General features: G+C 43.3%; 1 protein-coding gene across 1 annotated transcript in view; it reads left to right on the forward strand.

Moving 5' to 3' along the window:
* KIAA0586 (KIAA0586 ortholog) overlaps positions 1-12,514 on the forward strand; it is a 111,819-nt gene that overhangs the window by 74,514 nt on the left and 24,791 nt on the right. The window contains exon 28 of the mRNA XM_049770294.1: positions 12,044-12,198. Coding sequence (XP_049626251.1) covers positions 12,044-12,198 — 155 coding nt within the window. The remainder of the gene's footprint in view (positions 1-12,043; positions 12,199-12,514) is intronic.

Here is a 12,514-nt window from a genome sequence, read left to right on the forward strand (position 1 = left end):
CTTGGTTTCTACAAGTGTTTGATCATAACATTTTGCCAAGCAGTTGATACTTCTTATGCATTTTTAGACACTTTTATTTTACTATGTTTTAGATTTATTAGCATTGATCTCAGTCATTAAGACTGTAAGTAGCAATTGGATAAAGAGAAGACTGAAAGAAGGAGGGAGAGAGAAAGAAAAATGTTATAGCGGGCTGGAGAGATAGCACCGAGGTAGGGCATTTGCCTTGCAAACAGCCGATTCAGGACAGATGGTGATTCGAATCCCAGCATCCCACATGGTCCCCTGAGCCTGCCAGTGGCGATTTCTAAGCACAGAGCCAGGAGTAACCCCTGAGCGCTGCTGGGTGTGACCCAAAATTAAAAAAAAGAAAAGAAAAATGTTATAGAGACATTTGTGGTGGGAAATATGCACTGGTGAAGGGGTGAGTGTGCAAACAATTATGACTTAAGCTCTATCATCAACAACTTTGTAATGGTATTTCATGGTGATTCAGTTAAAACTTTATTAATTCAAATAAAAAGTAAAAATATAGCCCTTCAGAAATCAATAGCTGACACCAACAACACATTGCAGATTAAAAACAACTAAGAAAGCAGCATGTTCCGTGTGTAGGGTCACAGTTTTCAGCATTCTCCATTAGCCGGAGGATGAGCAGGAAATGCTTCAAGGGCTGCTGCCCTGGGCTAGAGGCCCAGATTCAATCCCAGGCACCACTGCTCTGTCCCAAGCCCCATGAGGGGCAAATCCTGAATGTCAGGCCAGGAGCAGCCCCTGAACACTTCTGGATATGACTGAAAAACAGACAAACCACAGTGCTCCAAATATTGATTTTTGAGTAACCTCACGTAGGTAAATTTACAAATGTGGAATCTGTAGAGTAATGAAGATCAATTATAATTTTATTTTATGATTTTTCCCTCTGATTTTTGTTTGTTTGGGATTTGCATTGTTCATGCAACAATGCTCAGGGCTTTCTCCAGCTCTGTGCCCAAGGACCAACGCTTGGCAGGGCTCAGGGGATCAATACGGGGTAGCGGGGATTGAACCTGGGTTTGCTGTGTGCCTTTCCATTGCCAATTGTTGCCTTCTATTAAGTTCTAGAGGTGAGACTATTTTGCTGAAAATCAGAGGAGTAAATGCCTGAAGGTATAAAAACACTGGTGTAGAGTACTTAAGAGTGTTTTACTTTCTTTGAAAGTAGTAGAATTAAAAATGGGACTCACTCACTTGCCCCTACTGAACAGCTTGCAGTCTAGGGGAACTGACACTAGGTGGCAGTCCCAGATCACTTGAGGGCTGCTCCATGATGAAGAACAGTCAGGAACTTGTTAAATTCTTGGCCTCTTCAGATCCAACTTTCTCTCGCAGCATCTTGCAGATCAACTAGCATGAAGTGGATTTTAGAGGGCTGGAGCAGTAGGACAGCAAGTAGGTAGGACACTTGCCTTGCACATGGCAGACCTGGGTTCGATGTTCAGTACCTTCCTCTACCACTTCCACGACTACTCCCTCTGCGGGGCACGGGAGAACCACCAGGAGTGATTCCTGAGTGCAGAGCCAGGAGGATAAATAACCCCTGAGCATTGATTGTCAGTTGTGGCCCCAAAGTAATAACCCCCTCCAAAAAATAGGGGTGAAGTGAATTTATTGGGGGGATCTTACCCGGCAGCACTCAGAGGTCACTCCTGGCTTTACGTTCAGAAAAAGCTCCTGGCAGGCTCGGGGGACCATATGGGATGCTGGGATTCGAACCACTGACCTTCTGCATGCAAAGAAGCGCCCTACCTCCATGCTATCTCTCCAGCCCCGGAATGAAGTGAATTTTAACTTTCAGGTACACTACAGATATTTGTTCCATTAAAGTGAATAATAAAATAATGGATAAGGTGACATAATGTAAGATTGAGCTTACAAATGACACTTTAGCAGAGTAAAAGTTTGGGTTTTCAGTGCTGAGGGATCACTGCCGGTGGGTTTGGGGGACCGTATGGGATGCCAGGGATTGAATCCAGGTCTGCTACATGCAAGGCAAGCCCCCTGCTTACTGTACTATTTCTCCAGCCCTAGGGTTTTCAGAACTTTAGCAATAAATTTTAATTTCAGATCTGTGTATCTTTGGGTGGGTAACTTAATCTCCCTGAACTCAAGTTCTCCCATCTATTATGCAAGGAATAATATTCCTTGTGGTTGCTATCTATTGTTCTCTAATGAGCTATTTCCAGGTTTTCTGGCTGAAAGTAGCAAGCATCAATTTTCTTTCGTGGTCATTAAATTCACAAGTTTGGGAGTGGCTTCGTTGGGTGGTCCTCATATCTCTTCATGAGGTTGAAGTCAAGCTGTGGGCTGCAGCTGAGGTCAGCGTATGGCTCTAGCTAGACTTGCGGGTCTGCTTTCCAGACCACTCATGTCCACTCTGGCAAGAGACTTCACTTCAGTTCCTGGCGACGTGAACTTTCCCAGAGCTGCTCATGATACACAGCTGGTTTCCCCTAAAGCAGATGATCTGAGAGAAAAGGAGCCACCAGCTTAGAAGCTCCAGTGCCTCGGGTAGCCTAATATCACAAGTTGCCTGCTATTACTTTGGCCGCATTCTATCAGTAAGATGGGCCAGTCCTAGAATAAGGTAGAAGACTACAGGACCAAAAGAAGTTCAGGATCACTGGGGGCTCTCTTAGGGTTTAGTTGCACCAATAGTATTCATTCCAGGATGTCATCAGAGTGAAAAAGTGACTCTGCATATAAAGTCGTTGGCATAGTGCTTTGTACGTGGTAGTTGCCTTTATTTATTTAAAGTGCCTTCTCACTTGTATTTAATAGAATCAGAAACCAGAAAATTCTACAGTTCCCTAGATAACTGTGGCTATGGAGAACCAATTTATTCCTCTGTTTCTAGAACTTTTCTCTGTAATGGTTATTATATAAGAATAAAAAAATGAATTCTTTTTATCATTATTTCTTTTGCTCTCTAATATGCCCCTTAATCTTGATTAAAAAAAAAATAGGGGCTGGAGAGATAGCACAACGGTAAGGCGTTTGCCTTGCATGCAGAGAAGGATGGTGCTTCGAATCCTGGCATCCCATATGAACCCCCGAACCTGCCGGGGGCAATTTCTGAGCATAGAGTCAGGAGTTACCCCTGAGTGCTGCCGGGTGTGACCCAAAAACCAAACCAAACCAAAACAAACAAACAAACAAAAAACTGCTTGTAGAAGCTATTGATTCTTGTCTCCCAAGAGCCCCTGCTCATTTTTGGAAAATGTCCCATTTGCAAGCTAGAGTTTCCACCACTACTGCTTTTTACCCCGAGACTCTTCCTTTGGTTTGAGTCATAAATAGATGCAAAAGAAGCTTTGAAAAGTTATTTTGGGAATGCCAAAATATTAACTGATATTTTTAACAAGAATTACAGCTCTTCATCTCCTCAGAAACTAGTATTGAATACCTCTTATGTCCTCAATTACTGCATGAGGCACTTGAACCACAGAAATGATAGCATCTTCTCTTAAAGAAGTTTACAAACGTGTGTAGGAGAAATCCAAGAGAGATAACAATTAAAATATCGTGATTAATCCAATGTAGACTAATGGAGCATAGAGGAGGTTTGAGCCCACACAAGAAGACTCAGCGGTTTCTCTTCAAGCCCTATGAAATTGAATCTTAAAATTAGCCAGATGATGAAGTATTATAAAAAGGTTACTGCTTGTTCATTCAGGGAAAAAAATCCCAAGAAATGAGTGTATCCTCTGCTTTAAGCACATTGCTAGGACTAAAAGACCAGGTGAGAATTAACTCATATTTTTTTTTCTATTATAGAGGTACTAGATGAGAAAGCAAAGATATTCAATATTATTATTATTATTATTATTAATTATTTTGGTTTTTGGTTTTTGGGCCACACCCGGCATTGCTCAGGGTTTACTCCTGGCTGTCTGCTCAGAAATAGCTCCTGGCAGGCACGGGGGACCATATGGGACACCGGGATTCGAACCAGCCACCTTTGGTCCTGGATCGGCTGCTTGCAAGGCAAACGCCGCTGTGCTATCTCTCCGGGCCCCGATATTCAATATTATTAAAGATATTACAAAACAGTTTATATAGATGGGGGCATTGCTCAGTTTGAGAAGGATAATCAAGTAAAGATTTGTTTGTTTTATTTTGTTTTGTTTGTTTATTTTGGGCCACACTCTACAGCAATCAGGTTACTCCTGGCTCTGCACTCAGAAGTCACTTCTGGCAGGCTCGGGGAACCATATGGGATGCTGGGAGTCGAACCCGAGTCCATTTGAATTAACCACCATACCACTGTGCTATCGCTCTGGCCCCTCAGTAAAGATTTCATAAACTAGAGAGCTAGTTAATGAATACAATACCTTGGGAAATAGAAGATGTTTTTAAGCCCCAGATGCCATGAGTCTGGAACAGTGAAAAACAAAAACGAAAAAAACCCCAATAGTTTCTACAAATACGTGGATGATAATACCAAGGAATTATTTTTCCTCCTTTGCTTTGTTATTTTGATGGTTGTGGGGGAGAGGGATCACACACGATTGTGTGCTCGCACATTTGGTGTGGCACCTACTTGGGGTTGTACACACCAGTGATGGTGCCAGCTGGTTCCACACATGTTTGTGGTACTCATACACATTTTGGTTGCAATCATTGGGAGGGTCACACTTGGTTGTGGTACTTGGCACTCGTTCTTGTTATGCCAGGAATCACACGTCACAGAGCCGCAGCATCATCGCACATAGCATGTGTGTTGGTATCTGCAGTCTAACTCATGGTCTCTTAGGCAGGTAATGTAGCGCTTGTAACACTGGGGCACATCCCTCAGCTCTGATAGAAAGGATATATTTTTGGGTTTTTTGTTTGTTTGTTTTCGTTTTGGGGCCACACCTGGCAGCACCCAGCGTAGGGAATGCTGGGGGTCGAATCTAGGTTCGTCCCAGGTCAGCCGTGGGCAAGGCAAATACCCTACTACTGTGCTATTGCTTTGGCCCCAGAAAGGATATTTTTAGATTTAGTCTGAAACACAAAGGACCCGCTGATTCACAAATCAAATAGAATAACCAACCTTACTTATTTATTCACACGAGAAATTTAATTTAAATTTTAATTAATCCTGAATGTTTTAGAGTATTTTAAAAATCCACTAGAGATGCAAAGATGAAAATGAGTGATCTGATCATTTTCATTTTGCAAGAGCATCTGAGGTGCAAATGTAAAGGAAAGATTGGAGAGATTTCAGACTGGTATTAGGGAACCTAATCAGGCAACTCTACAAAACTAAACCTGGGGAAAATTATTCAGCAGTGAGGATATGTGAAGAGATTTCAAAGGTTTTAAGAAGGAGACTCAAGGCCCGGAGAGATAGCACAGCGGCGTTTGCCTTGCAAGCAGCCGATCCAGGACCAAAGGTGGCTGGTTCGAATCCCGGTGTCCCATATGGTCCCCCGTGCCTGCCAGGAGCTATTTCTGAGCAGACAGCCAGGAGGAATCCCTGAGCACTGCCGGGTGTGGCCCAAAAACCAAAACAAAAAAACAAAAAAAAAAGAAAAAGGAGACTCAGATTTATATTGAATATTGGAATTGCCACCAAAAAAAAAAAAAAAAAAAGCTTTCTCCATTTTTTTCCCCTTCCCCTATAATACCTCCAGATTTCTGGCTAAAATGATTTGATAGAAGGTAGTTGTATGGGGCCCGGAGAGATAGCACAGTGGCATTTACCTTGCAAGCAGCCCATCCAGGACCAAAGGTGGTTGGTTCGAATCCCGGTGTCCCATATGGTCCCCTGTGCCTGCCAGGAGCTATTTCTGAGCAGACAGCCAGGAGTAACCCTGGAGCAACGCCGGGTGTGGCCGAAACCCCCCCCCCCCAAAAAAAAAGGTAGTTGTATATGCTGAGAGAGAATATGGAGGAAAGACAATTAGGAAGAAACAAGAATGAATTTCCTTTTTTTTTTTTTTTTTGGTTTTTTGAGCCACACCCGTTTGATGCTCAGGGTTTACTCCTGGCTAAGCGTTCAGAAATTGCCCCTGGCTTGGGGGGACCATATGGGACGCCGGGGGGATCGAACCACGGTCCTTCCTTAGCTAGCGCTGGCAAGGCAGACACCTTACCTCTAGCGCCACCTCGCCAGCCCCTAGAATGAATTTCTTATATGTGAGATTTGAGATACTTTTGGTTTCATATATATAGAATAATCTATTAAGACATGTTAGGCCCTTGGGGCCGGAGAGATAGCATGGAGATAAGGCATTTGCCTTGCATGCAGAAGGAAGGTGGTTTGAATCCCGGCATCCCATATGGTCCCAGGAGCCTGCCAGGAGCAGGAGCGATTTCTGAGCTTAGAGCCAGGAAAACAAACAAAATCGACATGTCAGGTCCAAAGCTGCTGGTGGCACAGGTAATTAATTTCAGGTGTGCTTCTTTGAAAGATTAACATAGTCACTTTTTTTGTTTTGTTTGTTTTTGGGCCAGACGGCACTCAGGGTTTACTGCTGATTCTGCACTTCTGGCAGGCTTGGCGGACCACTTGGGGATTGAGCCTAGGCCCATCCTGGGTTGGCCACATGCAAGGCAAACACTATCACTCTAGTCCAAAATAGTCACTTTTTTTAAATAATTATCTTTATTTAAACACCGTGATTACAAATATGATTATAGTTGTATGATTACTGTCATCTAAAGAACACCCCCCTTCACCAGTGTAACATTCCCACCATCAATTTTCCAGATCTCCCTCCTCCTCACTCCCCCACACCTGTACTCGAGACAGGCTTTCTACTTCCCTCATTCATTCACATTTTTATGATAGTTTTCAGTGTAGTCCTCTCTGCAACTGCACTCATCACTCTATGTGATGAGCTTCATGTCATGAGCTGCACCTACCAGCCCTCATCTCTCTTGTCTCTGAGATACTGTGAAAAATGTCTTTCATTTTTCTTAAAACCCATAGATGAGCGAAACCATTCTGCATCTTTCTCTCTCCCTCTGACTTACTTCACTCAGCATAATAGATTCCATGTACATCCATGTATAGGAAAATTTCATGACTTCATCTCTCCTGACGGCTGCATAGTATTCCATTGTGTATATGTACCACAGTTTCTTTAGCCACTCATCTGTTGAAGGGCATCTGACAACACATTTGCGCCCTGAACGTGGATGTGAACTCTGGACCCAAGAGAACAGCAATCATGGTGAGATTACTGCTTTTGAGCTTGATTTTGGCTCTTTTCATTGCAGTCAGCCCAAAATCTTGGGCTACCACGTGAAGCCATTGTCAGATATGGCCGACACCCCTTCTGGGGGCAGAAGGGCAACTGAAACAAGGGAGGTGGAAGCTTGCATCACCTCCATCCCAGGCCCAGGCCCAGGACTGAGACTTTGTTACAATAAACAAAAACCTTGGCCTCCTCAAAGACTGATTAAAAGCCTAGATTGGAAACGCAGGAGAAAAAAGACTATTGAAAGTGGACTGATTTTCTGAGAACAACCTTTGGCTTGAATTTGGATTTCAACTTTGGAAATTTCGGACTGGACTTTCAGTTTAAATCACTTTGAACTCTGGACATCCAAAATCGCCATGTAGGGCCGGGCGGTGGCGCTGGAGGTAAGGTGTCTGCCTTGCCTGCGCTAGCCTAGGACGGACCGCGGTTCGATCCCCCGGCGTCCCATATGGTCCCCCAAGAAGCCAGGAGCAACTTCTGAGCGCATAGCCAGGAGTAACCCCTGAGCGTCACAGGGTGTGGCCCAAAAACAAAAACAAAAAAAACAAAATCGCCATGTGAAGCTGTGGCCGAGAAGCTACAGTGGTGATCAGCCAACAGTGCCTGTCCTGCAGCAAAGAAGCGGGGGAAAAACTCCTAATCAGCCCAGAAATGGCAACACCTGCGGCTTGACTTGGAAAAGCGGCAAGCCTGGAATCCACCCTCCAGATCACAAAGGTGAAATGGTGCGAGCGAACCGGAGAAAAGGCAGCTGCGATCAGCTAAGAACTCCAACCCTGTGGCAGAAAAGCTGCGAAAAGCGCCTAATCTGGCCCAAAGCAGCGAGCCTGGGATCCGCCCTCCAAATCAGAAAGGTGAAATAGCACAATCGGACCAGCTGCGGGGCCTGGGACTATGGAAGTAAACCATGTGGTGAGAACAGCGTGGGACAAATTAATCATCTGAACATTTGGTTTTAGGTGAAGGAATTTCACAATTGGTGTTGGTAATGGGAAAAAATTAGGTAGTAGTGTAAAAAAAAGGAGTAATAACTGTTTAGCCCATTTAAAGATCTGATTTCTAACCGCCTGCATCTTTGTCTTGATTAAGTCATTTTCTTTATAATTTAAATGTGTTTTGTTGTTTTTCATAGTTAATATTTTCAATTGCAAAATGTATTACTGTGTGTATTTTAATGTACTTAGCCTGTTTTTAAAATGTATGTTATGTATTTATGCTGTAGTACTTGTGTGTAGGGAAGGTTAATAGGAACAGAAAGTTCCCCCAATATAGTTTAAAAGTATAGGAATATGAAAGTTCCGGAATAGTGCTTGGTAGAAAAGCATTAAGAAAATTTTAAGTTACAGGTGTATAGTATATTTTGCAGAAATGTTATGTTTTTGAAAAGGGCTGGTATGTTAATTTTCACTTTATTACGTTGTTGCATGAAACTATTAACCCACCTTTGGCTAAAGGTGGAGTCAGGATTACAAAAGGTTCTTTTATATTTCAGAGAAGGGGAAGATGAAGCCTCATCCCCCACCCATTCTCCCTAGGTAACTTGACCTTACCTGCAAGACCCCGCCCATTCCTGGGAGGGGTCTTGGAAAAGGTAGATAAGGCCTTTGACCCAGGGGATTAGCGCTTTTGGTCTTTGGCCAGCATGGAGGTCAAATGGAAGATAGCTGAAAGGAGTTAAGACGCAGGGCTAGCTAAGAATAGCAAATGCTTAAAAGGTTATGATATAGGCCACACATGTGGTGGACAGGGTATGAATAAAGCTGATGCTTCCTGATGCCTGTCTCTGGATGAGTCTGATTCCGCCGTTCACCTAAACCTGGGACCCGCCAGCTGAATGGGGATTGCGGAGCCACATGGCCTGGGATGGCAGAGAAAAATCCCTCCATCCATCCTTCTCCATCCAGCACCATCGTTAGTTATTTAATGCAACATGGAAGGTGGAAGCTTGTATCACCCCCATCCCAGGCCCGACTGAGACTTTGTTACAAGAAGCAAAAACCTAGGCCTCCTCAGAGACTGGTGGAAAGCCTAGATTGGAAACGGACAAGAAAAAAGACTGTATTTAGAATGGATTGATTTACTGAATATGACCTACAGCTTGAATTTGGATTTCGACTTTGGAAATTTCGGACTGGACTTTTAGTTTAAACCACTTTGAACTCTTAACATCCAGATGCGCCCTGCGGAAAAAGCTGCGGACAAGTTGCGTTGCAGCAGCTGTGGCAGTGGAGGCGGCTTCCAAAGTAATTTCTGGAAAAAAGGCGGCTGCGATCAGCACAGAACGCCCGTCCTGTGGCAAAAAGCTATGGATAGGCCAGAAGTGGCGACACATGTGGCCTGGCTCGGCTCAGCTCAGCTCTGCTTTGGTAAAGCTACGTGGAAACAGCCGCTTTTTGCGGCGAACCTGGGACCCGCCCTCCAGATCAGGAGAATGAAATGGGTCAAGTTAACCCAGTTGAAACCCCAAGGAAGAAAGCCACATGGAGACATCAGCGTGGAAGAAGACCAGCGTCTGGACTAATGGTTTTTAGGTGAAGGGACTAAGTGGGTAGTCATATATTTTACACATAGTTGGTAATGGGATACGTTTTAGTTAGTGGTGTAAAAAATTAGTTAAAAAGGGGGAGAAATAACAGTAAAGCCCAAATGAACAATTTAATTTAAAAACCGCCGCATTTATCTTTGATTCAGGTGTATCTTTTGATTAAGTCAGGTTCTTGCCAATTTAAATGTGTTTTATTGTTTTCCATAGTTAATTTTTCAATTGCAAGATATTTTACTGTGTATTTTAATGTATTAGTCCGTTTTCAAAATGTATGTTCTGTATTTATGCTTTTGTGCTTGTGTGTAGGGAAGGTTAATAGGAACAAAATGTTCCCCAAAATAGTTTAAAGGTATAGGAACAAAAAGAAGTTCCAGAATAATGCTTGGTATAAAGATTGAAAAAAATTTAAGTTACAGGTGTATGGTATATTTTGCAGAAATGTTATATTTTTGAAAAAGGCTAATTTTTACTTTATTACATTGTTGCTATGGAAATATTACCCGCTTTTGGCTAAAGGCAGAGTCAGAATTGCAAAAACTTACTATCATTCATTTATATTAAGGGAGGGGCACCCTGTGTTTAGGTTAGAAGTTTTTTTTTTTGTTTTTGTTTTTTTTGTTTTTTTTTTGTTTGTTTGTTTTTGGGTCACACCCGGCAGTGCTCAGGGGTTACTCTTGGCTGTCTGCTCAGAAATAGCTCCTGGCAGGCACGGGGGACCTTATGGGACACCGGGATTCGAACCAACCACCTTTGGTCCTGGATCGGCTGCTTGCAAGGCAAACACCACTGTGCTATCTCTCCGGGCCCTAGAAGTTTTTCTTTACATTTTCCTGTGATGCGCTTATGCAAACAGCCACTCTTTTATTATTTACTAGTTTTTCCTTTAATAATTGTAGACAATATTGTTTGTTTACTAAAAACAAAGGGGGAATTGTGCATGTAAATATTTTAGGGGATTATTATGTTACTGACCCTACCCTGATGGTGATTGTGCCCTACCCTAGGGTGTGACCTGGCATTCTGCCCCCACCCTAGGGTGATACCTGATTCTGCTTCCACCATTGGGTGGTATCTGATCCCACCATTGGGTGGTACCTGATTCTGGGGGATAAAAACAAGGGTCTGTGGAAGGCGAGGGGTTTTTGGCTGGAACTTATGCTGAGTCTTTCGACTTCAGTCTTGTCCACCGAATAAAGCTAATATTTCCACAAGCCTGACTGTCTGCAAGCTGTTTACCCGCCGTTTCACCTCAGAACCGTCGGCCGGACAGGGTGGCAGACTCGTGCTCCGAGCTGGAGGGGAAAGACCTCATACTCCATCCCTCCATCAGTCAACCTCTTCAGGGGCTGACTTGCAACACGCCACCACTCCGGCTTGCTTCCTTCCATTTTTTTTTTTTATTGATGGAGCACACCTGGACCACACCTGACTGTTTTCAGGTTTTCTCCTGGTGGGCTTTAGGAATCATATGGGGTTCAGCCGCACTCAAGGCAAGTACCTTACCCACTCTCTGACCCACTTTACTGTTGTGTTCTATTGCTTTAAGATGTCCTTTGAAGAAAAAGGGTCTTGGTCTTTTCCAGAAAAGTATGTACTTAATTCTTTACTCAGTTTGGGGTTATAACCCAGCAGTGTTCGGGGCTTACTCTTGGCTCTCTGCTCATGAATCACTCCTGGCAGGTACCGGGGTACCATATGCCAGGCTGGTTATTGAATCCAGCTGCTTGTGCAAGGGATGTGTCTGACTGATTTTACTATCTCTCTGGCCTCTGAAAAAAAGTTATTTGGACATTTTATAGATAGGAAATTACTTCTCACTGAGATTATATTTTAGAATGTATTCTATAGACTCTTAATGGTGAAAAGGGTTAAGTTCAAGTCTTAGGGAATATGTTTAGGTATGTACTGCAAGTTGTTTATTGCAAACATAGAGTACATAGATTTGTGAGTCAATGTAGACATGTTTTGCCTATTCTATTATTGTTTTTCAAATCGAATACCAGTTGTTTGTTTTGTTTTGGGGACACATTCAGCAATCCTTGGGGATTATTCCTGCTTCTACACTCAGGAATCACTTTGCAGATTTGGGGGACCATATGAGTTGCCGGGGACTAAACCCGGGTTCATTTTGTGCCGGCAAACACCCTGCCTGGGCTATAGTGGCTCTCTGAGCCCAGGACCAGGTGGTCAAAACTCCTGAGAGATTTAGTCCATTAGCTGTTCTTTTTCTAAAACAGACATGTTCTTGTATGTTCGGTGGCAGGTGGTGCTTGCGGAGACTCGGATGGGAGCCACGGTCCGATGAGCCTGGGAGAACTGGAGCTGCAGCCAGGTTCTCACCTTGCTCTTCCCACGGCACTTCTGCCAGCGCAAGAAAACAACGTTAAGGTGTCATTAGATACTGAAGATATTCTTCAGGTACCAAACTAATGCGCTTCCTTAAGTTTCTGATTTAAATGATTGAAATAAAAATGATGATGCCAAGGCCTTAGCCTAGGACCATTGGCTCTGGAATAAGATGGTCTTGGAAAATGCCTCCTTTATTTACTAACTGACGCCTGGATCCAAATCTTAGCTTAAACACCTTAGCTCTTCTCTGAAGCTTAATTTTCTCTTAGATTTATGGGTGAAAAATAATAGATAGAGGACAACTGCCGCCTATTTAAATAGCTAATCATTTACATCTGTCCCCATGCAATATCCAGTCCGAAATTTTGCACATAGTGGGTATTCA

The sequence above is a fragment of the Suncus etruscus genome, chromosome 3 (genome assembly GCF_024139225.1).
Source record: "Suncus etruscus isolate mSunEtr1 chromosome 3, mSunEtr1.pri.cur, whole genome shotgun sequence".
NCBI classification, from domain to species: domain Eukaryota; kingdom Metazoa; phylum Chordata; class Mammalia; order Eulipotyphla; family Soricidae; genus Suncus; species Suncus etruscus.